General features: G+C 47.9%; 1 protein-coding gene across 3 annotated transcripts; it reads left to right on the top strand.

Annotated features, from left to right (window-relative positions):
- The first annotated feature begins 4,348 nt into the window (after window positions 1-4,348).
- LOC113998007 (aquaporin-7-like) lies at window positions 4,349-17,389 on the top strand. Of its 3 annotated transcripts, none has more exons than XM_039382655.1 (7): window positions 4,349-4,547; window positions 8,594-8,691; window positions 12,107-12,233; window positions 14,609-14,746; window positions 15,439-15,557; window positions 16,024-16,241; window positions 17,129-17,389. In XM_039382655.1, exons 2-7 carry the CDS (start codon window positions 8,602-8,604, stop codon window positions 17,286-17,288), a joined length of 852 nt encoding a protein of 283 aa, XP_039238589.1. In that variant the 5' UTR covers window positions 4,349-4,547; window positions 8,594-8,601; the 3' UTR covers window positions 17,289-17,389. The 3 variants fall into 3 exon arrangements, with proteins under 3 accessions (XP_039238589.1, XP_027596135.2, XP_027596125.2); XM_027740334.2 differs by having other exon boundaries at window positions 8,569-8,691; XM_027740324.2 differs by having other exon boundaries at window positions 8,566-8,691.
- The last annotated feature ends 8,523 nt before the right edge of the window (window positions 17,390-25,912 follow it).

The raw sequence follows: 25,912 nt of genomic DNA, 5'->3' as shown, positions 1-25,912 counted from the left end.
TTTTCATGTGTCTTTTGCTTCAAGTCTGCTTTTAAATGACGCATACGATGTGGCTTCCTCCAGCTCGTGGGGGAAAGGAGAAGGGAGGCTCTACCACAGTGCAATAGATATCCCTCATCTAAAGCTTTTACTGTATCTAAAGTGCCATTGAATTGCTGCTCTGCTGTAGGCATTATAGTAAGTGCTGTGGTGAGCTGAGGAGCTGTTCTGCTGGCTTTACCTGTTGTGTGTATGAAGGACGCTCCTACTTGATCCTCTGACCACTGGCCTCACCAGCAGTGAAGAGGAAGCTGACACATGTGTCCTTGGCTGTCCTGGGATGGGGAGAGATCACTCTCTGTTCTGCACAGAACAATGAGGAGGGGGCTGACTCAATATGACCCAGAAGCTGATGGCACTTCCAGCACTCAGCCTGGGCAGGTATTTTAGCAAAGATCACATAACATGCTGTGTGCAGTTACAAATGTCTCCTCTACCCACTGCAAGTTGTTTCTGAAAAAGGTGTCTTGGTCACCCCTGGAAATGGGGAACCAATGGGCAGGGAGGAGGAGTGGGTGCTCAGGACTCATGCTGGTGAAGAGTAGAGCTGGAATATATTTTCAGTATTCCCATGTCATCTCAGAACTGAGCAATTTGAGAAGAGCAGCTAGAAAAGGCTGTTAGTTTCTGTTCTTGTGACTTAAGTACTAAAGCAGTGGACATCTTATTCCACTGGACAGCACAGTCAGCCAGGCAGTGGTCACTGAGATGGGTTGGACCCATGAAGGAGATTCATGAGTGTGTGATGTGAGAAGAGTGTGGGAACAGAACAAATTCATTTCCCCAGAATCATTTAACAACCCTCAACGATTCACAGCTCAGGTTCCCCTTGTAATAGAGGTGTGTCGATGTTTAACAGCCATTGGTGGATTTTTACCTTCATGAATTTGTCTAACCTTCTTTAGATGCCTTTTTAGCACCCCTAGCATCCTGTGTCAAGGACTTCTGGAGATGCAGTACACACAGTGGTGCATGAAAAGCAGTTTTAGCTTATTCTGAGCAAAGTTATTGCAGCAAAGCCACATATTTCTCAGTAGATTCTATGCTGAGTAAGTGAGAGGTCCATCAAGGTACTTGCTGTGCCTAATGCTGCAGTTTGGAACATGCATGAAGATCTGAGGTGCAAAAATCACTCTCCATATGTTCACAGACCTGTTGTGATTTATGTCTCGTGGCAGAGCCTGGGGACTGTGTTGCGGTCAGAGGCCAATTGCATCACGTCCTGTGCAAATACACCCCGAGGTGCTTGCTAAGAGCTCTAACTGGTTCATGCTGGGAGTGAGGGACAGACCCTCTGCCATTCTTATAAGATTATAAATTGATAATTTGACCCCAAGGAGGATCATATGAAGTCAAAATTCAGAATGCTACAGTTACTTCTTCACTAGGAAGCGGCTGATATGGATGTATAATTTGAGTGTCTGTGTAAAAAGAAACATAGAGACAATAAAGACAGTGACAATGTTTAATAATTGCTATGGGTTAGGGACATCTGCACTGTCAGTAATGACTGATATGTGGTGCCCTGTGCTTAGGGAAATAGACTGCATGTCAGTGCTCTGCTTAATTTGGAACAATTTGTGAAGCTGCCACTTGTGCCATGCAGGACTTGTGCTGGAAAACTACATGGGCTAGGAAAACTGACTCTTGCTCAGGATACATCAATGGATGAATTTTCAGCTTCTGTGAGTTTCTCTGGGTCAATGGCTTTACACACAGGAACTGATAGGATGAGAATGACCATGGAGCCACCTAGATCCACACTTGGTCCCTCTTTCCTGTGTCTCTAAAGAGCACAAGAGCCAAAAATGACTGGGGGATCACGAGGCTGATGAGGTCTGGCTGATGCTGGAGGAAACCTCCACCCCCACTGAAATGCCTGTGGGGCTCCCTGGAGCGCCAGAAGATGCTGAGCAGTGTCCAAGGGGATTTGTGTGCATGCCTGCAAGGAATCTGTGGCATCTCCTCCGAGCTGCGATAGTGGGAGCTTATCGGGGATTCCTTTGGATGCCTTCACGTCCAGACCAGCAGCGGCCCTCTGAGCTGGGGTGGGCTGGTGCTGAGAAAACCAACCCAGCTGCCTCCATCCCGGCCTTTCCCTCCCCCGTGGAGAGGCAAATCCCATGGCAGGCACTGGTGGTGCAAGTCATGCCAGCAGCTGTACTGTCTTTGGACACTCCATGGCAGGTGTGATATGTGAGAACATGGCTGTGTGGCTGAGAGCTGGGGGGTGGGTAATTCACTGATTGTACATATGAGCAACAATTAGTGTCACCAGCTGGTTCCTCACCCCACAAAACATCTGCATCACAGATGGACTTTTTACAAGGGCCTACAGGGCCTGATAGGACAAGTGGAATGGCTTTAAACTGAAGGAGGGCAGGTTTAGATTAGATAATAGAAGAAATTCTGTGAGGGTGGTGAGGCACTGGCACAGGTTGTCCAGAGAAGCTGTGGACACCCCATCTCTGGAAATGTTCAAGGCCAGGTTGGGTGGGGCCTTGAGCAACCTGGTCTAGTGCAAGGTGTCCCTGCCCATAGCAGGGGGGTTGAAACGGGATGATCATTAAAGTCTCTTCAACCCCCAAAATTCTACGATTCTGTGATTCTATGGTGTCCCAATGGGTTTGACATCATCTCTTGAAGGGTTTACAAGTGTAGCTTATGTAAGTGGAATGTATGGATGCAGTATAGCTTTAAACACCTGGTGGCCGTGAAGGACTGTGTGAAGTACTACTGGTTCAGCCTTGCTCTGCTTGCTCAGCAGCAGAGGGAGCAGGCAGGGCTGTGAGCCTGCTGTGAGCCTGTCATCAGGCCCTGCTCTGGTTTTACTCTTTGTGACTGTCAACACAAGCTCTTGCCTTTGTGGTGCTGCAGACCATCCTGGACTGGAGTGCCTGGGAAGGGATGAGGCAGAGAAGACAGTGTGAGATGAAGTACAAGGGGTTTGTCTGTAAGGCTGAACTCCTTGCATCCTGAGGGTGGGACACAGCCATGCTGTGCTGTCTCTATTGTACAGTCAGAGGCAGGGAAATGTTCAGATCAGTGTGCTGGCTCCACCATGCTCTGCAGTTTCAAGACCTCACTCACCTGATCTGGTGTCTCCTCCTCCAGCCTTTTCCCCTTAATCTCTCCTTTCAGAGTGTGAGTGTTTGTGCTCCTTTAGGAGAAAGCCTGGCTCCCCTCATCTCCTGGGTGATGATGTCCTGTGAGCCCTGTGGTCTCCCCAGCTTTCACTTTCAATCTGTGGATTAAAAGCAGGCCTGAGCAGGTGGCTCAAAGCTTGGTGAGAGCATTTGCACCCACAGGGCCTGCTGCTCTCTCTTGGGGTCTGGAGACTCCCATGGTGGGGCCCCAGGACAGGAAGACAGACATTTCCACACACAGGGGTATGGTGGGAGCATGGCCCTAAACAGGCCAGGAGAACAAGATGCTCACGGAAATGAGGGATGATAGCAAATGAGAAGCTGGCAGGACCTTGTTGGAAATCCCATGGGTACCTTTTTGGAAATCCCATGGGTACCTTCTTGGACCTTTACTGCATACAGTTCTGGTGCCCTAAACATAAAAAGGACATGGAACTGTTGGAGCAAGTCCAGAGGAGGTCCAAGAAGTCGATAAGAGGAGTGGAGCATTTCCCCTACGAAGAAAGGCTGAGAAGGTTGGGGCTGTTCAGCCTGGAGAAGGTTGTGTGGAGACCTCATAGAAACCTTCTAGTATCTGAAGGGGCCTACAGGGAAGCTGGTGAGGGAGTCTTTTGTCAGCAGCTGTAGTGATAGGACAAGGGATACAAACTGAAAGAGGGGAAATTTAGTTTAGAAGAAATACTTTACTATGATGGTGGAAATATACAGTAATAGGTTGCCCAGGGAGGTTCTGGATGCCCCAACCCTGGCAGTGTTCAAGGCCAGGTTGGATAAGGCCTTGAGGAACCTGGTCTAGTGGGGGGTGTCTCTGCCTGTAGCTGGGGGAATTGGGACTAGATGATCTTTAAGGTCCCTTCCAATGCTTAACATTCTATGATTCTATGACCTGAGCTACCCCTGTGCCTCCATTTCACTCCCTGTTAAATATTTGTGGACAAGTGACATTTTTCAGGGCTTCTCACAGATCAAAGCTGGTGGGGTGCCTCAAAAACCATCATGCTTTGCTGCCTACAAAAATGATTTGATTCTGTCTGATAAGTCAAACAAGGGCAGGAGGAGAGTGTGGCCCAGTGCGGGGTGGGTGGGTCCCCTGGTGGCCAGGAGGGTTCCGCTCTTGTTGCTCAACAATGGGGTCAGCACCACTCCTGGCAACCCCTTCGTGTAGAGCCCTGCTCTCCCTGGCTAACTCTGCTCCTGCTGACACTATCCCCTCGGGGATTACCTCGGCTTAAGTTAACTGTAGCAGCTTGGGGAAGGGCAGCACTGTGCCTGAAGCAGGATCTCCTTCTGTTTGTGCCTCCACCTCCCACTTCTGCCCAGCACGATAAGAGCCAGCCTGGTATCATGGACGAGTATGTGCAGGTGACGAACCTTTGGTCAGCTTCAGGGCAAGGGATAATGTTGTGTGGGATGAGCTGAAACACTGTGGAGGGTGATATCCTGGGAATGGAGAGCAGTGTAACTACAGAGAGCAAAGCCATCTGCTGGGAGACAAATATCAGGGGTGTCTGCAACTTGCTTGGTGCCTGCCATCTGTAAAAAATGACCATGAGTATTAAATATGGGACCATATGGAGCAGGTATTCCAGGGTATGTCAGCTGGGGTCTGTACTGGACAGCTAAGGTCATACCAGTGCTGTAATGATCTCTCTGACTGAGCAACCTGGTCTAGTGCAAAGTGTCCCTGCCCATAAGCAGGGGGTTGAAACAGGATGATCATTAAGGTCTCTTCAACTCCCCAAATTCTATGATTCTGTGATTCTATGGTGTCCCAATGGGTTTGACATCATCTCTTGAAGGGTTTACAAGTGTAGCTTATATAAGTGGAATGTATGGATGCAGTATAGCTTTAAACACCTGGTGGCTGTGAAGGACTGTGTGAAGTACTACTGGTTCAGCCTTGCTCTGCTGGGTCTTGCTTCCTAAAGGGCACGGGAGATATCTTGGTGCAATGTTCATTTGGTCTGATTGAGGAGCGAGCTGTTCTTGTCCTCTGTTGTGCTCTCTGCTCATGCTCCTCTAGGCCTCTGGGGGAAAAAAGTTCCACCAGCAGGGCTGCAGCAACTGGAGTGGCAATGTTCCACCTGCTGATTAGCCCAATTAAGAGATAAATGAGCTCCTAGGTGCAGAGGAGCATGTACACTGTCAAACTGAGTCAGAGAAGTTATTCCTTGAAGAATGCCCTGGAGTTCCTGGGTTGTCATCCTTCCTGGGGCTGCTCTAGCAGAGTCCAGGGGTGTTGTTCCTCCTGTTCTTCAGTACCATGGGTATCAACACCAGCACACTTAGTGGGCATTGACTGTGCCAAAACATTCCTCTCCAAACTGAGACCTTTATTACTACTGCTGAAAGCACACCTGCCTTATGGAAGAAAATGGGTTTGGTTTAGCAGGTGACTGCTTAATCTGCAGGGGGAAAACGTGGTAAAATCATCGTAAGGCCAATGCTGAGTGAAGTTTCAACCTGTGAGGAAATCAAGGTAAACATCAGGAGGCACTGTGGAGCTAAGCACAAACAGCTAATGCTCTTCTAACAAACCTTATAGGAACACTCTAAGAGATAGCACCTGTAATAAACAAATTAACTCATGACTGTGATGGGGCAATGCTGGCACATGGACAAACAGCTTTGAGATTTTGGCTGAAAATTAGAGGAAAGTGTCTAATCTCCAGAGCAGCTAGTTCTGGTAAGAGGGTCCAACAGGAGGAGTTGGGCAAAAAGCATCTACCCCTAAAATGGAGACTGGCCTGGTCACCAAAGGGTCGATGTGATGTGCCTGCCTATGTCAGGAGGGATGTATTTAGTGACCCCAGAGATCCCCATCAGCCCTGAGGGTAAGTGAAACCGAGCAAGTACGAGCAGGTACCAGTTGGGCAACCAGCAGATATTCGCAATTCAGCCCTTGTCTGACTCACGTGGTTTGCACTTGCTCAAGATCACCACATCTGGATGCAGGGAGAGGGGCATTCCAGCTCACCTGGGGGTAGGTACCTCAACGTGGGTGTGTATGTTGGAGCCCATCACTCCATGTCCCTGTGCAGACACTGCAGGGAAAGTGCCAGTATCTAGTGTGACTCATAGGCCTGGCCTCAGATGCTTATTTTAGGTGGGGAAGAACTGCCCGTTGGAGCTGCCTGTTTTTCTCTGCTGATTGTAAAGTGGAAGGTGTCAGGTGCAGGCTCACACACTTTGGGTTTGCGTGCTGTCAGAACAGAGGTGCTCTGACTTACATGACCTATGGAAAGGTCTTGGGTTTGTTATTGCTACTCTCCTTGAACACGTCTATCACTTCAATGTCTAAAAATACCTAGAGGAACCCTAAAATTAAACAGTTCTCACATTTTCAGTAGCCAACAGAGGAACCCTTCTGAACACTTTTAAGGGAGAAATTAATGTCTCAGTGCCATCTTGTGGAATGACTTGAACAAAAGGATGAGCAGTGGCAAGAGACATATCTAGTGATTCATGATGCCATCCTAGAAGCATGCTGAAATTTTAGGGAATTCAGTGATAATGTTGGGAATGATGCTGCAAATATTATCACCAAACCAAAGATTTTTATTGCGAACTAAGATTGCCTTTTTCCCTGAGAAGACTGCAAGTCCATGGGAACCTGGTGTTCCCAGGAAATACCTGTCCATTTTTCAGCCCAAATCAGAATATGGAGATGCCTGTAGTTAAAGCCTGAATGCAGGAGACAAAGCCTATCAGCGACACAGTAGATTCCTAGTCCACAGGGAAAGAATCCATTTGGAAGGCTCCCTGAGATCTAGGAGTGAAAAACAAAGTTGTAGGTCCAGTTGTGGGTGATACTGACCCACTCGCACCTTGTCCATCTGAGAAAGGCTGTGAGATCTCCAATACATGCAGATCTCAGGTGACATGTAAAGTAAGCTGGAAACCACCATGTGCAAAACAAACTTCACTCTTGTCACTACCCCAATCTGGTGCTCTAGGGCCCACGTTTGTGCTCCACCAATAAACAGTTGCATGAAGTGACCTAGAAAGATTTACCTGGTGCTTGTTCTGTGCCACAGCATAGCTCACAGACTCTTAGGAGAAAACCTTCCCACCTAGAAATATGCAGTAGGAACACCCTTGCAAGCAACATGATCACCATCTGTCATAATTAGATTATCCTTAGTGTCAGAGACAGACTAGTAATTTACTGCATATTTATCCAGACATTCACTGGGGTCAATAGCTAATCTGCTCCTGGAGGAGGGATTACCCCATTGCATAAAACTCTCCCTGCCAGAAGATAGACAATCATCTATGGAGCAGAGGAGAATCAGCTTCACACGTTCTTCCATACAGCTGCTGAGGGTCCTGTGGGTGAAAGAAAGCTCATGAACTTTTGCCCATGCAGTAGAGCAGAGGGAAACAACACCATGGGCAGCATGAGCAGAGCACCATGTCCCCATTGGGGCAGCTGCTCGTAACCTCTGCAGAGCTGTCCTCTGCAGAGCCACGCTGAGAAGCTGCAGCAGGCTGAGAGGAAGGCAAAGAAAACCAGCAAAGAACCAGAAAAGACTCACATGGAAAGGTCTTGAGTGTTCAGTGGATGTAAGTTTTTCCATGATTAAGCAAAGGTATTAAAACGTTTTCACCGTGGAGAGGTAAGAGCACCTGGTGAGGAGGGAGATGAGCAGAGGGAATCAGTAGATGGAGGAGGAATCAGGACAGCAATGATTCTGCTCTGACAGCTAGATGAGATTGAAGGTCTTTGGAGGCCATTTCTGAGCTGGGTTTCTCCTTGCCCCACATGAGAGGACAGACAAGGTGGCTGGTGGCATGGCTCTCCACTAGTGTGATGGCAGCTGCAGACACAGGTGGATTCAACAAGAGCAAATATTCAGCCTGAAGCAACGCACTGTGCTCTTCCCAGCTGAGGACAGCAGTGCACACTGGCTCCAGGCAGAGCACCCTCGCTGCAGAATGGGCATCCAAATAGTCCTGCACAGGCAAATGGTCCTAATCCCATCTGTTTAAAAAAAATGACACCAAACCACCAGTGAGTGGGTTACAATGCAGAGCAGAGCCAAAAATCCTATTCAGTTCCAGCGGAAAAGTTTACTGAGAAAGGCAGCCTTAAGAGCACAACAAAGCTACTTACAGCTCCGCTGTTCTGAGGATAGGCTGCTCCTGGGCAGACACACAGGGTCTGTAATGCTCCAGTAATAGAAATATTGCATTTGTATGATATAGCTTTTAAAGGATGGCATGTGTGTTTGTGTGGGGGCAGACTTTGAAGCTGGCTGCTGCTTTATTGGCTTGTTCATCTTTAACCAAATGAATGAAGGTGTCTGGGGCCGAAGAGAGGGTGCCAAGTTTCAAAGGGTAACTTGGCTCAGTGCAATGAAGTGTGTTTTCACAATAGCAGCACCGTGTCTACATTCCGAGGTCAGAGAGGACAATGTCTGAGAAGATCAAGAAGGCGCTCACAATTCAAAGCAGCACCGTGAGGGAGCTGCTGGCAGAAACACTGGGAACGTTCATCCTCATGGTAAGGAGGAGATGGGTCGAGACATGCCTCTGTGTGTGTGTGTGTGTGTGCAACCATTTAAAACAGCAATTTGTAGGGTCAGTGGTTTCCTACCACATCCTTGGGGTTGCTCGGTGGCTGGTTGTTATTGCTCACCCCTCTGCTGCGGTGGGGTGGCAGTTTCCCATCAGGAAGACTGTCTGCCAAAAACCTTCTGGAGCTAAAAAGTAATGCAGGGAGTGGGAGGTGGGTGCTGGGAGACAGTGAAGCAGGTGGGATAGAATGATAATATCACAGAACCATTTAGGTTGGGAAAGACCTTTGAGAGTTCAACCCAGCACTGCCAATCCCACCACCAAACCATGTCCCTAAGCTCCACATCTACATGTCTTTTAAATATCTCCAGGGTATTATATATATTATAATATCCATATATAATACTGATATAATATATATTTAATATCTATACCTCCACCCATTCCCTGGCCAGCCTGTTACAATGTTTAGCAACCCAGCTGGTGAAGAAATTTTTCCTAATATCCAATCTAAATCTCCCCTGGTACAATTTGAGGCTGTTTCCTCTTCTGTCACTTATTATCTGGGAGAAAGAGACTGACTCCCACCTGGCTACACCACCCTTTCAGGTAGTTGTAAAGAGTAATAAGGTCATCCTGGAGCCTCCTTTTCTCCCAGCTGAACACCCCCACCTCCCTCAGCCATCCCTCATCAGACTTATGCTCCAGACTCTTCCTCAGCTCCACTGCCCTTCTCTGGACATGTCATTGTTTCAGTTCTCTTCTAGGAGAAAACTGAGGAAGAGTTTGGGAATGAAATCAAAGAGCAGTGTCTAGTCAGACAGAGTAACACAACACTCATGCCAAACACCCTGAAAGATCCCATACAGTGAATTGAGGCTTTTCTTCCTGCCATGACAGAGGCAATGGTGTGGTTGGTGGGTCCTGAACAGGTCTGGGGGGCAGACTCCCCTGTCATAGACAGCTGCTGTGAAATGAAAACAGCATTCATCCATCTTCCTCTCTCAGAGTTGCCAGGGTAATGAACCTTCTGGAGAAATTCTCCTGAGCCACAGCCCACCATTAGGAAATGTAATTACTGGGTGTGAAGCATGCCAGGATTTCACTTTTGGTTTTCTTGCTGCCAATTGAATAGTGCTTATGCAAATCAATACATAAACTGCCCCCTTGCCTGAGGGATCTGTTTCACAAAGAAAAAGCTAAGTGGGCTTGAGCTCCTGGGCTGCTTCCAAATGTTTGGGGAGAGAGCAAAGAAGGCTTTACAGTCAGAACTGATCTCTGGTGGGGGTGAAGTACCCAGAGGGATCAGAGACTGTGAGTTTTGGACCAACACAGTATAATGAGATCCTCCCTCTGAAAAAGTCCAGTGTCTGTGCCAACTTACTACACCTGGACTTAGCCTGGCCTGAGATGCTTTGGACTGGACAGAGGCTGGCATGCAAAGGCTGAGCATAATCCCAACAACTTGCACTTGGAGATTTGCAAAGGAGGAAGATAAGATTTGTGTAAGCATAGGGACCTTTCGACAGAGTTGACTGTACAAATGAAGGTGCTCATTTTCAGGGACAACAACTGCCCGTGCGGAGGGTGGTTGCTTTTTATCATGTCATATTGCACATTCACCTCCTTGAAGTTCACTCCTAGGCAGTTTTGTACCCATAGTAAGTCAGAGTACAGGCATCTGTGAAGCCCCAGAAACAGCTTAGCAAACCATTTTCCAAAAGCAAATTGCTTGCCATTCCCTTCATTATTGGGTGATTGAAGTTCCCAGGTGACAAAGAACAATTCAGGGTCGTCCTGCCATGGCTGTCTCTGGGAAGCAGCATGAGGTAGAGACTTTTCTCTGTACTCTGACAGTCCAAGGCAGATTTTGTGGCCTGCAGCTCACATTGGCTCTTCTCTCACTGATGCATGTGAGGGAACAGAATAAAAGAAGGGCCGTGCATGTGGACTCCCACCAAGGGCTGATGACAAGCACCATCCAGCATCCAGCTCTTCAGCAGCACCTTGGCCCTGTGCTGGATGCATCTCCAGGATGTTCTGTGGCCTGTCTTATGTTTTTTTCAGGATAGTGCTGTTCATGCACAGTTATATCTCTTGCCTTGTTCCCTTCTCTCTGCACCTGTGTGCTCTGCTGCAAAACCTGTGCCTTATGCATTTGCCTTCCTTGGATCTGGCTTTGGAAAATTCAGAGATGAATATGCAGACACTTTGCAGATGCTGGGGGACATCATAAACTGCTTTTGGGGGCTTTTGCTAAGGCAATCTGAGAAGAGCTTACATTGTGCAGGCTGCAGCTCTGTGCAGAGCACAGAGCGTGGTCTGTGTATATGAGAGAGATAAAACAGCATCCCTGTGGAACAGGGGATTTGAGTGATGTGTGAAAGCATCGAGGGGAAGCAGACGCATGAGATAAAATTTGGATCCAGACAGAGTAGCCAGAAAAGATCACAGTTAAAACAGTACAGGCCAGAGCAGAGGTTTAGATGCTGGAGAACATATTGACTTTCTTGTTTTTGAAAGACATGTCATCCTGCTTAAACATCAGTACAGTCCTCGGAACAGGATATACCTTCCAAATCCTAAGTCGTTTGCTAGGCCGAAACCTCACAAGAAGCTTCGTCCTTCTCCAGATTTCAGTGTAAGACCGTTCAAAGAACTGATTTTTCCAGCCTCTTGCCATATTAAAAAAGTGACATAGAACTCATTTTCAGGACCGACCAATTTCTTGAATATCTCTTTTCCTGCTGGAGAGTGTATACTTTTAATTTTTTCACTGTTTCTCCTTTAGTCATTTAAAAAATATTGAAACTTTGTCTGTTTTCAAACTGAAAGTCTTATGTGTTGAATGGAAAAGTCAAACAAGAATTTCCTTTCTTGTCTTTTGCTGGAATGTTACCAAAATTAGAGTCGAGTTTGGCAAATAGCTGTATGTTGCCCAAACTACATTTTTAGTCAATAAATTGCGCACCAGGAAAAGAAAGACCATAGGAATCTGCTCACCCTCCTTCCATCCATCTTGGACGTTGCCTCTGAGTGGTCCATGGTGATGCTCCCCTGCCTCATGTCCCTGGTTTCAGACCCAGACATCTCTGCTGTGGCTGTGTGAACGATCCTCATTGAGCCCCAGCTCTTGGTGTGGGTGTCTGGGGTTTGTCTCTCCACACTCAATCATAATGAGAGTGCCTGGTTTGGTCTGATGGGCACCAATGTGAAATATCCCAGGCATCACTTTAATTTTTGCAGGGGAGGCTTGTTCTTTGTCTTCTGACCATAGGCACCTTAGAGACTTCCTGTCTTTGGGAGTTTATTAGTATTGCAGAAAATGTAGCAAAGAAGCTCAGTCTACCACAGCAACAACCATACTTTTAACACTCCTTTCTCTCTTTCTTTTTACACAGGTTTTTGGCTTGTCCTCTGTGGCACAAGTGGTATTAGGAAAAGGAAACACTGGTCAGTATCTGAGCATCAATATGGCATTTGGCATTGGTGTTACTCTGGGAATCCATGCATCTGGAGGAGTATCTGGTGAGCAGGACACTTGAGCATGGGACATATCCATGTCCCCTAAAGGCCACATGCATTGGGAACAGCACCAGTGGGCTGTGGAGGGGCTGATGACAGCATGGCAAGGTGGAGCAGTGCCCTCACCCCAAAAAGGGCAGTCCTAGGGTACCCAAGCAAGAAGAGTAGAGCAGGTCTGGTTGGTGACCATGACCACGGCCAGCTTTGTGACCTGGAGAACACAGCCAAATCTGGGAGGAGGGGCAGGTCAGAGGTCAAGCCAAGGCATTGCGGTGGCGTGGCATTGTCGGGGGGGGACAAGGCAGGCACAGCACATCTACAGCACGCTGTCCCCAAACTTGTGCTCTGAGCTGTGATGGGGCAAGTGGGACAGGGAGGGAGGCAGCGGTTCTCCTTCCCCTCCTGCTGCAGAGCCAGGTTTCAGCACTTCTCCCGTTAGGCAGTTGGGATATGCTATCATGGCCTAAGGAGACAGGGAGGTCCCAAAACATGCTGCTGATACGACCCACGGGGAAGTAAATAATTCATTGCAAAGGAGAGCTTACTGGAATGGTAACAACAAGGAATGGTATGCAAATTTTCTCCTTACCATCCACATCCACGCGCACATAACCCGCACGAGGTGGTGGTTCAGGGCCATGGGGTGCCATCCCTCACATGGCAGAGCATTACCTTTGCCTTGTGCTATTTCTGCATTCACTTGCACCAAGAGATGAGATTAATGGCTCTAATGGGCAAAAAATTAAAGCACCTCTTTGTTCTTGAACTGTTGGAGCAGAGAGAGAGGTCCAAGCTTGGGGCTGGCTTGGAAAAATTTTCCATGCGAGCAGTCAGTGCTTGGTTTCCTTGACTTTTGGAGTTGGTGGAAAAATCCTGGGAAAAGTGGGCTGAGGAAAGTAGGTCCTGGCAGTCCCAAGTGACTTGAGAAGGAGCTGCTCTGCTGAGGGCAGAGGGAAGGGATCTCAGCTCAGCCAGTAACAGTCTGGTTATGGAGCGAACTTCAGGGCTTCCTGTCATAGTAATTTGGCTTCAGTGTGTCACAAGATGCTCTGAAATGGCTGGTCATACCCACAAAGGAGCAGAGGATCAAAGAAATAGGGATCTACTCCCATTCCATTTGTGATTATTGGACTGTAGCAAGGCGATACATGCACATTTACTTCTCTCTGTCCTACACTTTGACGAGACAATGGGTGTCTGCATCTTACCCCTTCTAGAGTCTGGAGCAGGAGATGGCCATGAAGGCTGGAACATTTATTGACCCCTAAAGTTTATACCTACTGGGTAGGAAAAACAAATATTTCCTTTAGAAATATGGGGACATGGGGCCTGGAGAACACACCAAGGGCACCAAACCTGGATTCATGTAGTCCTTCTCCAAAAGTACCATTGTGATACCAAGCTCCTCCACAGAAAATGTCCCATCAAAACAGGGAAAAATGGTCTTGCACTGTATGAAAGCCACATACTAAAAGATATCAGGAAATGCAGTCCAAGATTACAAACTGCAAGGGAAGGACAGGGTCTGCTTCAAAATAGTGGGAGCAACCACGGTCTGGGCATGGTTGAACATCCTGGCAACCCCTTCTCAATGCAGTGATGTCCAAGAGCTCACCCGAGTCCCTGCTGACAGCCCTGTGTAGGATTTGCTATGCAGCCACAAAGCTATGGGTCATCAGTGGCTGATTCTGCAGCTTCCCTTCATGCCTTGACTGCCAGGTACGCTAAGGGCCCACAGCTCCCATCAGCTGGGGTACTCAGCTTCGCCTGGATGAGGCCCTTCTTGTCTATTTGATGTTTCCAGAAGGCCCTGTGATTGTTTGGGCTAAGATTTGCCTCATCTACCTGTAGCTGTTTAAAAAGTGGCTAAGTCTGGGCTCTATTTAAGCTCAATAAAGAGCAGCCCACTGAGAAACTCACAGAGAAACTCATGCCATGCCGAGAAAGGTATCTCTGACTGGCAAGATGATCCTCTCTCTGGAGGCAGCCTGTGGTCTACAGAAGTTTTAGAAGACTAAAGCTAGTAGCTCTTTGACCTGTATGATTCAGCTGAGCAGGGAGAATGGCTCAGTTTTGTGTCTGTGCAGGAGTAAGACCCTGCTCTGAGAGAGTCTTGGTGTTCTGGAACAAGGTCTGGGTAACCACTGTGTAACATGGGGAATAGAACCATGGAAGGGTTTAGGTTGGAAGAGGCCTTTAAAGGTCGTGTTGTCCAACCGCCCAGCAGTGAACAGGGACATCTTCAACCAGAGCAGATTGCTCCGAGCCCTATCCAACCTGGCCTTGAATGTTCCCAGGAATGGGGCATGTGCCCAGTCACATGCTCTAAATCAGCTACATCAGGGCTGAGGCCACTTTCTTTTTCTGTGATTTTGCAGGAGGTCATCTGAATGCTGCCATCACCATTATGGAGTACCTTTTAGGAAACCTCAACTGGAAAAAGCTCATAGCTTATATGACCGGCCAGTTCCTGGGCTCCTTTATGGCAGCAGCCACCGTCTTTGGCCTCTACTATGGTACTGTTGTGTCTTTTATCACAGAGGTTGCTGTAGGCATCACTTCATTCAACTCACATTATCAAAAATATGTCCTTTTGGAGTCCACAGCATAATTTCTGAGGAGGGCAAGGCCTGTGAGACATACTTCATAGCTCATGGTCAGAGCAGGTCCCAGATACCTCTGGGAAGGATATGCAGTTCCTGGATGACATAGCTCCTTTTGCTCAGGGCATTCCCACTTTCAAAACCCGTCCTCAACTGAAGTGTAGCAGCTGCATTTTGTCAGCATTTTGTTTCCAGGTCTGCAGGGGCTTGAGTTACATGAACTACTGTGTATCGGATACAGCTGGAGCTCTGGGGGACTCTGCTGGTCTGTGAAAAACAGGATCACAGACACTGGGGGTTTTGAATTGTAAGCAGACGACCTGCCAGCTGTTGTTTCCAGCATGTCTCAGTCTCAGGGTTGGAGGCCTCCAGCGCATGCAGGCTGCTGGAGCAGGAATAGGGGGCATAAGGAAGAAATTGCAGACCAAAGTCTGTGGGCAACAGGTATCGGTGAGATCACACCCTGCGAGGAGTGTGTCACCTCCGTCATATCTTCCATTGCCTCTCTTCTCCTTGGTGTCTGTGCTGGCTGCAACGGGTGGACATGTGTATGTGACTTGTGGGATGAACTCCGTGCTAAGTTCCATAACTCCCACTTCTCCTAGATGCTCTGTACGACTACACCAAAGGGAACTTCACAGTGACAGGACCGACTGCCACTGCGCCGATCTTCGCCACTTACCCCGCTCCCAATGTATCCTTGCTGGGGGCCTTCTTTACAGAGGTCAGTAGGAATGGCTGTGGTGTGCCAGGAGAAGGTGGGAGGTAACAGGTCTGCTACAGGGTACCCTCAGGGTAATGCCTGCAGGATTCTCTGCAGCTTGGTCCAAGTGCCCTTCAGTCTTGTTAGCTGTTTGCTATGGCTCTGCTTCTGTTAGACAAAATGTACTTAAAATAACCCATTTCCCTGACTTAAGAGGTGGAGGGGGAGAATTTGTTGCTGAGAAGTTTGTGTCAGTCTTAGAGCACTTTTGGCAGAGGTGAACACATTTTTTGTTGAGAAATGAGTCTAGAATTTTCTTTGGTCCACCTGTGAGGCAAGAATAACATTTGGGTCCTCCCTGCCTTGATCAGACCGTGAATCTTACCTCCTCTTTGATTCTGGGAAGCCTCTTCCCCTCTGCTGAGCAGAATCCTTCCACCTTTTCCATTCTGTCCTGTGACCTGTTCTCCCTCTTCTGCTCCTGCAGTTCACAGCGACAGTTATGCTGGTCCTGGGTGTTCAGGTCATTCACGATGAGAAAAACAATGCAGCCCTGAAAGGCACTCAGCCCCTGATCACTGGTATCCTGGTCCTGGGCATCGGCCTGGGAATGGGGATGAACACAGGCTATGCCATAAACCCTTCCCGGGACCTGCCCCCCAGGGTCTTCACAGCAATTGCTGGCTGGGGAACAGAAGTCTTCACGTGAGTAACCTGTTCTGCTTTTACACTGCCCAGCTTGCAAGGAGAGGAGATAAGCCCACAACAAAACAGTCCCGAGGCCTTTTTCTTAGGGCCAAGTGATGGTGTCACTGCAGAGTGTGTTCTCCATTCTCAGAGAGCAAGGGTTGTGCCTAGAGGAGCCCTGGGCACTCTACTCTGTAACCAAATTTGGGGTACACTAATTCTCCTGCACGGGATTCACCTTGACACTCTGATACCTCAGTTTGGGCACCAAACTGGTGACCTGTTCACTGGAGATCTAGCTGGTTATTGCAGTGACCAGAGAGCCAGAATGCATTCAGCTCACCTGAAAGCACGTACTTACAGCTGGATTGCTGAATAGCTCTCCTACATTTAGATGTCTGAATCTGGAGATGAAATCCTACCTTCCTCTATCTAGAAAGATGGTGCCATGCTATGGCTTTTCCTATGGTTTGGTCATTACTGCAGTCTCCTGTCCCAGATGCCCATTTTCCTTCAATTCCCTGAAAATGTATTTGAGAGGTTGGTAGAGGAGGTGCAGGTGTTATTGGAAAAGGGGAGGGAAAATGTTGGTGCCTGTGTCTGACAGTCATACTCATCAAGATCACGTAGACTATTTCTTTTGGATAACAAGAAACCTGCAGACAGTGTGGAGCCACGTTTTCATGCTGATGGGTAAAATGACCTTCCCTCCAGCAATCAGGTGGTGGAGAGTGAATTTGTCTAAGCCAGTTGTAGAGCCCAGTACATAAAGTGGGACAGGCACCTCTGCTCACACAGCTCACCCCTGCCCCAGCAGACTCAGCTCACTCCTGCTGCACAATGACGTAGCAGGGTAAGATGTTCTAGCCTGGCTCACCAGCTGCCTTTTCTGTGTTCCTTTTTAGGGCTGGACGTAACTGGTGGTGGGTACCAGTCACAGCTCCAGTTCTGGGAAGTCTTGCTGGTGTTTTAATGTACAAACTCTTCATTGACTTTCACAACCAAGCTGATGAGGATATTGAAAATAAGAAAGAACAGAGAGGTGTGGAGACTTCCAGGCTGTGACAACCACGTGCTTCGATAACACACAGGAGGAGCCCACCATTTGTCCAACATGCAGATGAGGGACTAGTCTTCAGTAAACCCACTCTGCTTAACCAGACAAACTTGGTCTCTGAGATATTGGGCAGACCTGGGTAGGGTTAGACCTGACTGACCTGAAGAAATTATTCAATCTCCCTGTTTAAAAATCTACCAAAAAAACCCAAACCCAAATGCAATCATCACATTCTGAAGAAAAGCAAAGTAGATCCGCAAGACTCCAGATACCTGTATATTCATATAGATCAAAATACGGGAGTCAACAATGGCAGAAAAAATGTGATTAAGTTTATTAACATAGAACTTTGGTCTGGAATATTCTTTGGTAAGAGGTAGATACCACCCCACCAAAGGATAGTTTGGCAGAGCACAGACAAGAGAAGAGCAAGGACAGTCTAAAATAGAAACACGAACTTCTTTTTTTTTCCCATACTTGGTTTTTTGGTGTTTTTTTTTTGTTTGTTTGTTTTTTTGTTTGCTTGTTTGTTTTGTTTTGTTTTGGTTTTTTTGTTTTTTTTTTTTTGATCTGAACATTCAGGAAGCATCAAAAAATTAGTAAACTAAACTACAGGGTCTCCTGAATCCTGCCACAGCTCTGCTGGAACACGCTGGCATCACAGAACCAGTGTGTTACTGACAGGCTAGACTTGAACTATCACCAACTTCCACCATATGAAAGAATTCAGATAACTTCTGTGGCAGCATCACCAAAAACTCAAACACACCTCCCCAACACATTCTTTTTCCACTCTGAATGCATGAGAAATATGAGAAGAGGTTGCCCTGCTGTTGCAGGAATTCTGCCACCTCCATCTGAATGAGGAAGTGGGCCTGCAACAACCTTACACATTTGAGATATCATTGGATTAAAAGTAAAACACCACCAGAAGCTCTTTGTTCCTGCGGGGTGGTGACAACAGTCTTAACTTTTCTAGAAAGTGCTTAAGCACATATGGTATGTATGTCAAGTACACAACTGCAGTCCCAGGGCTGGGTGCCATGAATAAACAACACAGAAATCTCCAAGAGTAGGATGTGACAGAACATCACTACTCCACAGAATTTCAAAAAATTACATTACTGGCTTTAATGATTATTCCCATCACCCTACTAGAAGGATAGCTAATGGATAACCAACCCAGTGGCATGGGGTGGGTTTGGGTGGTAGGTGCTTCCTCATTAGAGCTGACTTTATATTAATAGAGCCGCTACAGCAGATCTTCACCTGTCTCAAGACACACATCAGCTTGAAAGGATGCATCAGAGAACTTTTTTGTCATTTGGGGGTGGCAGAGGGTGGCTGGCAGGCAATGCAGCAACTGCATTTGAGAGTGGGCCCTAGGCAGCGCTGGAAGCCAGCAAAATGTGCTTGAGCTGGGGCAGAGACTTTGTACAGTGACCACGGGACAGAAGTAGAACACCTGTCACACAGCTCAGTCTTTTGGTCTATGGGAACCAAACTGCAACCCATCACTTCCCAGAGAGAGATTCCCCACTGCATTAAAAAACCTCAAACCATCCAGCCTGTGCCTTGCTCTTGCCATACATCCTTGTGCACATGCTCCCCAAAGCATCTTCAAATACCGAATCACTCTGGACAAAAATATTTAAGTATTTATTAAAATACTATTAAGCACTTACAGGGTGGCTTCATTTTTCTGAAAGCCATACAAATACTTATGAAAGCCTCACAACATCCCTGTGAGGTAGGTTTGTCTTGTGTAATTATGTGATGGTTTCATAAATTAAACATGATGCTGTTTAAATGCTTATTTGAAGACAGTGACTTTGATTTCCCTGTTTAGGCACAAAATGTGTTGGGTGCTACCATGCATTTCCAGCACATCTAGGAAGACGGAATAGCATAGAAAAGTAGTGGAAACATCAGGTGTAACTGAAAACCAGCAGTGAATGGATTAAAGTGCAGTTCTAACCTGAAAACTTACAGTATAGAAAACAGCATCAGGGGCTTCTAAGGCTGTAGGATCTCTTACCAGTGGCTCCTGGTAAGATCCTGCCCAACTGAAAAGGCAAAGGCTGTTTCAATGGTCAGCTTTGCAAATCAATGTGTGACAAACCATGGGTTCTCCTTGCTGATGGGACTCAACACCATTAACTCACCTTTGCTCAGGGGTTCCCACAACAGGGAGGCAATGAGGGATCTTGTAGCTTCTGGCTGCCTTCAGGCTTATTTGGAATCATGCATCCAGTTGGTGGTCGGTCACTAGTGGTGTCCCCCAGGTATCAGTGTTGGGCCCAGTTCTGTTTAATATCCTTACTGATGATCTGGATGAGGGAATTGAGTGTATTATTAGCAAATTTGCAGATGACACCAAGATGGGGGGGTGTGTCGATCAGCTGGAAGGCAGGAGGGCTCTTCAGAGGGACCTCGACAAGCTGGAGAGATGGTCTGATTCCAACAGGATGAGGTTCAACAAGGCCAAGTGCCGGGTCCTGCACTTTGGCCACAACAACCCCCTGCAGCGCTACAGGCTGGGGACAGAGTTGCTGGGGAAAGGGCAGAGAGGGACCTGGGAGTTTGGATTGACAGGAAGCTGAATGTCAGCCATAGTGTGCCCAGGTGGCCAAGAAGGCCAATGGCATCCTGGCCTGGATCAGGAACAGTGTGGCCAGCAGGACCAGGGAAGTGATTCTTGCCCTGTACTCAGCACTGGTGAGGCCACCCCTGGAGTGCTGTGTCCAGTTCTGGGCCCCTCAGGGCAGGAAGGACATGAAGGTGCTGGAGCAGGTCCAGGGAAGAGCAACAAGGCTGGTGAAGGGACCGGAGCACAGGTCCTATGAGGAGAGGCTGAGGGAGCTGGAGTTGTTCAGCCTGGAGAAGAGGAGGCTCAGGGGAGACCTCATCACTCTCCACAACTCCCTGAAAGAAGGTTGTAGCCAGGTGGGGGTTGGTCTCTTCTGTCAGGCAGCTCTCAGTAAGACAAGAGGGCATGGTCTTAAGCTGTGCCAGGGGAGGTTTAGGTTAGATATTAGGAAGAAATTTTTTATAGAGAGAGTAATCGTCCCTGGGAATGGGCTGCCCAGGGAAGTGGTGGATTCTCCATCCTGGAGGTTTTTAAGATGAGACTGGATGTGACATCAGTCACATGCCATGGTCTGGTGACCACAGCAGTAGTGGATCAAGGGTTGGACTTTGTGAGAAAGGGTTAACACCTTACAGGAAGATTATTGCAAGGAAGGATGGGGGCAGCAGGCCCCCAAAGAGAGTGCTCGACTGCACGTGCCCACTGGAAGGATTGGAGAATGATTGTTGGGGAAATAGCACATGCTCTATGGTTATGTAACCTCTTATGTAACCAAGGAGTATAAAACTGTGTGCTTGACTGTTAATAAATGATTTGTCAGCTTGCACTCAATCTGGTGGGTCCGTGCCTACCTGCCACAAATGGCATCCGAGCAGGGACTTCAAGAGAGATGTTGGGAACCAGAGCATTAGGCTGCTGGGACTTCTACCGGTGGCAGCCCCTGGCTGAACCGAAAGGAAAGGAGGAACTCCTCGAGGACACTGCGTGCGCCAATCACCTCTGAAATTATAGGACTATAGGAAAAAAGAAGAAAATTCAGCATTCGATTCAGAGGTGAGCAGCCAGGGAAGGCAGGATGTAATTCCCGAGAGATGAAACAGAATGCTGAAGCCTCACACTAGTTTTTTAATAAAAAAAAAAAAGACAGAAAAAAGAAACTACGGAAGCTAAATCGCTGGCACTTTTAATATGGATTGCTGTGACTGCACTGGGATTTCCGCTGGCAGGAACCCTTCAAATGACTGCTTGGCAAAAATTGGCAAGAGACTTTACAAGAGAGCAATTTCTGGAGACCTAGAGGCGTTTGGGAACTTAGCCACATGGAGGGAAATAGTGGATACTTTCAAAATGGCACAAAGGAGATTAGCTCCTGCTGCGGCAACAGGTCCCTTTCCCCCTGTTCCTCCTGCTGCCCCTGCTCCCCCTAGGGTTCCCCTAGAGATGAGGTGCAAATGGGGGAGCGCGGGAGGGCCCTTGGGATCAAAGGAGGAGGGAGAAGGAGAAGGAGATGGCGTGCCACTTGACTTTGTTCGTGTTGCACGGCCGTTACGGAGGAGCAGCCGTTACACTCTCGCCGTGAGGCTGCCGAGGAAACACGAGTCTGCCCCTGCTGACATGCCCTAATGTGTCCCTGCCTGAAGAAGCATATGAAGGGTATGATGATCCGGAGGGCAGTGAGTTTATGGAGGACACAGGAAGGGAATCAGTCATGTCCTCTCTTAATGAGGATAGGTGGTTGTACGGGGGTGCCCACAGCCTCTGGTGCTAGAACAGAAGTTCTGAAAGAGCAGCAGCCCCCAGCTGTTCCCACCAACTCTCCCTCTACCCGGGACAGGGACACAGGGCTGAGCCACAGAACCAGCGCTGCAAGATTTGGGAGCCTCTCCCCCCAGTCCTCTTCCTGCTCACAACAGCATTGAGAGGGACATCCGGAGAGAGGAGCCAAGACAACAGCAGCTGCTGCAGCAGCGATATCCCAAGACCCGGAAGAGCACCTAATGGAGCTCAGGGAGCCAACCAGCACCAGGCAAGCAAGAAAACTTCCAAAGCCAAAGGGCTATGGGGCAGTGCAAAGATTTGGTCTAAATCAAACTAGTTGGATCTCCCTTCACAACTGGGAGGGTGAGAAGAAGAGATTTGGGAGATGGAGGGGTAGTAAGGGTCCCAAGTGTGATGCTTCTGATCTCTTCCCCGAGATTCATCTTGCCAGCTAACTCTCCTGCATGTTTGTTCCCTTTCCTATCTTCTTTACACACTTTCCAGGCAGTATCTCTCTCCTTTTCATCATAGCATTTCGCACTCTGAGCTTCCAGTTTTGGGGAAACGTTGCTGTTTCCCCAACCACTCAAGCCCCCATTGCCAGGGCCATGTGTTTTTCTCTTTCTCTCTCCCTGTCTTTTGACAGGTCAATTTCAAGAGCCATGTTACAAAAGCAAAAAAGTGGGAGAGGATATACATGCATATCCATGGGTACTCAATTAAGATGGATCCCCTCTAGGTGTGTCAGGCCTTACATTAATTCTTCCTCAGAACAGGAACAATCACCAGAAATTGCAAATGATGAAGAAGGAACGCACAGTCAGAATAAAGATTTAAAATGTGTGAATGAAGTGTGAGTGTGGTGGCTGCCTCCTTGAGTGAAAAGATGTGTGTGTGTATGTAAATTCAAGAACACTTTATATCAATAATGCCTCAAATAAAACTACAGTTATGCAACAATACTACCTCAACCACACCAATGTCCCCAGATGACAGTTAAGTACAATATCCACCTAGGAGAAGGACAACTCTAATTCCAAACCTGGGCAGATGGAGCTCACTTAGCCCTGTAAGGCCATCCATCTTAGAGAAGGACGCTCTAATTAAACCTATGTCCTAAAGACCTCTCTGTCAGCATCCAAGCTTGCTAGGCCCTGGCAGATGAACCTTAGGATTAAAGGATGGGTCCAGTTCTGTGCATGCTGCATCTCACCTAAAAAATCCATTGCGCAGGCTTGAGGGTGATATCCACATTTGTAAAGTCCTGTAGCGACAGGTGAGGGTTGAAACGGCAGGTGAAAGGTGCACTGCAAGCTGCAGACCCAACCCTGCATGCAGGTGGTTCAGGACATTGGTTGCCTGAGACTGACCCCATGTAGTGGTTTGGACCTTGTTTTCCCCCAGAGGCTAAGAAGAATGGTAAAACCCCAAGGGGTGGAAACCCCTGGAAGTTTTGAAGTTTTGCCCAATGGGCGCTCCTGCAAAATGTAAACATTCCACAAGCTGACCGGAAGAGACAAGTTGTAGTTTGGTTGTTGAGGAGTGATGGCCATGTTGTAGAGCCACGAGGAAGGGGCTCAGAGCCCCACAGGGGGACTTTGGCCCCCAGCCCCCAGTGGGGGCCTGTGGGGACCTGGAACAGCATAAAGCTGGGCTAGGTGCCTGTAGTTATGCCGGGAGATGTTTTCTCCACTGTGGGTGAGCAGAGACAGCAGAGGCAGACGCAGCGTCCAGAGACTCTGGCTAAGAGCCAGGACAGATAAGAACTAAACCGGAGAAGCAGCAGAGACATGCAACTGAGTAAGGAAGACACCGAGTTGTCTTGGAGAGCTGAGAAGGAGAGTCAGCAGCAGAGCTACAGAGTTCTGGGGGTAAGAACTGATACCAGACCCCCCAAACTCCTTTGAGACCTCCGAGAAAGGAGGAATAGATGGGTTCCTATTTGAGAGGAGCCTTGGAGTACAGCAGCACCGGAGAGAGAGGAGCTAAGAAGCTCAAAGAGGTCCCGGAGCTGGACCGGGACGGCCAGATGGAATGCGGAGAGGGTGACCTTGGGGGCCCTCCCTTCCTGCAAGCTACAAAGAAGCTCGCAGCCTGAGGCAGAGCACAGAGGCCCTGCAAGGAGCTTGAATCTCCTGAAGATACCAGACTGTCACGAAGCCCCCTGTGCTCGTGATATGACCATGGTGGAACGACCTTGTCTGGGGTGACGTAGTCCACGGAAGACTCCTCGCTTGGTGGCGACGGGGCCGAGGGAGCTTGGATACCTCCCTCGTGAGTGCTGGCAGAAATCCAGCTATCAGCTGCTGCATGCTGAAGAAGACAGATTGCTGCTGTAGAAGATACTCCTGCTTAGAGACTGGAAGGGATCTGTCCTTTTTTCCCTCCTGGACTTTTATTTGGAGGGTAGAAGAGATCTGATCCATTGTAAATACTACATGTCATGGTAGAGATAGTTGTGATCGTGTGTATAATGTATTATAATATTTATTTGTACAGTCATTGTAATATATTCCCTTTCCCCCATTTGGAGTCTGGTGTGTTTTGTCTGGAAAAACTCATCTCACATTAGGTTGAGATGTGGGAGGGGGCTTAGACCAGGGAATTAGATTTTTGGGGCTATCTCAAACCATGACACCCCAGAGATGACAGTCTCATTTGGCAGCATCCTGAATGACCAAGCAGCCTTTTTCAAGGAGAGCACAGCTTGCTCCACTCGGAGAGGGGCCTAGAAAAGGTGGCCTAACCAAAGCTCATCTCCACTCTTCACCCGGTTGGTTAACTGCGGCCAACGGGCATCTTCTGATGCGGTCAAACAAAGTCTAAGAAACAAAGGCACACACCTGCCTTCAAAGGTGTACCCAAATTGACACTTGCATGCTGGAACATCAGAACCATGCTTGATACTGCGGACAGTGGTCGTCCTGAGCGCCATTCTGCACTAATTGCCCACGAACTGTCATGTCTCAACATTGACATTGCTGCTCTCAGTGAAGAAAGGCAGCCTTAGAGAACATGGTGCCGGTTATACATTCTTTTGGTCAGGTAAACCCAGAACCAAAAGGCATCTCTCAGGAATTGGCTTCATGATTAAAAACTCTATTGTCCCTAAACTTGAAAATCTGCTGACAGGTCATTCTGATCACATTATCTCCCTACGCCTTCCACTACACAACAAACATCACGTTGTCCTCTTTAGTATATATGCCCCAACTCTCCAAGCTGACCCTGCTGAAAAAGATAAGTTTTACACCGACCTGCGCCGCCTTACCCAAAAGATTCCCGCAAATGATAAGATCATTATCCTTTGTGATTTCAATGCCAGAGTAGGAAAGAACTCTGAAGCCTGGAAAGGAGTATTAGGCAAGCATGGTATTGGAAACTGCAATGATAATGGATGCCTTCTGCTAGAATTCTGTGTGGAGCAACAGCTCACCATCACTGACGCTGTCTTTCAGCAGAAAAATAGTCTGAAGACAACCTGGATGCATCCTAGATCTAAGCATTGGTACCTCATTGATTATGTCTTGGTGCGACATGTTCATGATGTCCACCACACCCGTGTGATGCCCAGTGCAGAATGCCAAACAGACCATCGGCTTGTGCGCTGTAAACTTAACTTCCACCTTAAGTTCAAACGTAAAAGGGGCAGTATCCCAAGGAGGAGACTACATATCAGGTCCAAAGCCCTCTCTCTACTCAGGGTCAGATGGTCAAATGCTTGTCACAGAGCATTCACACTCCATTCTGAGTCTGAACACTTTCAGACTCTTTTCAGTACTAGCCGTGTAGTGCAAGACTCAGCAATTCAGCACATTACACAACAACTGGTGAAGAATGAATCGGATATTGCCCCTACTATGGGAGAAACCCTTAAGGCCATACAGCAGGTGAAAACTGGCAAGGCAGCTGGGGTTTATGGAATTCCACCTGAAGTCTGGAAGCACGGGGGCCAAGCACTCCATGCTAAATTTCATGAGTTTGTGGTGCCCTGCTGGGAACTAGGTGAACTACCATCAGACCTTCGTGACGCAGTCATCATCCCCTTGTATAAGAAGAAAGGAGATAAATCAGACTGTTCAAATTACTGTGGTATTACTCTGCTCTCCATTGCTGGCAAGATCCTGGTAAGAATATTTTTGAACAGACTAATACCCGCTATTGCAGAAGGAATTCTACCTGAAAGTCAGTGTGGTTTCAGAGCCAACAGGAGTACCACAGACATGGTATTTGTTCTCAGACAACTGCAAGAGTGTCAGGAACAGGAACAAAGGTCTCTATGTA

Source organism: Pipra filicauda, unplaced genomic scaffold (genome assembly GCF_003945595.2).
Source record: "Pipra filicauda isolate LSUMZ 115617 unplaced genomic scaffold, ASM394559v2 scaffold278_size1010298_pilon, whole genome shotgun sequence".
Classification (NCBI taxonomy): domain Eukaryota; kingdom Metazoa; phylum Chordata; class Aves; order Passeriformes; family Pipridae; genus Pipra; species Pipra filicauda.
The sequence above is the reverse complement of the archived record's forward strand: the minus strand, read 5'-3'. Positions and strand labels throughout refer to the sequence as shown.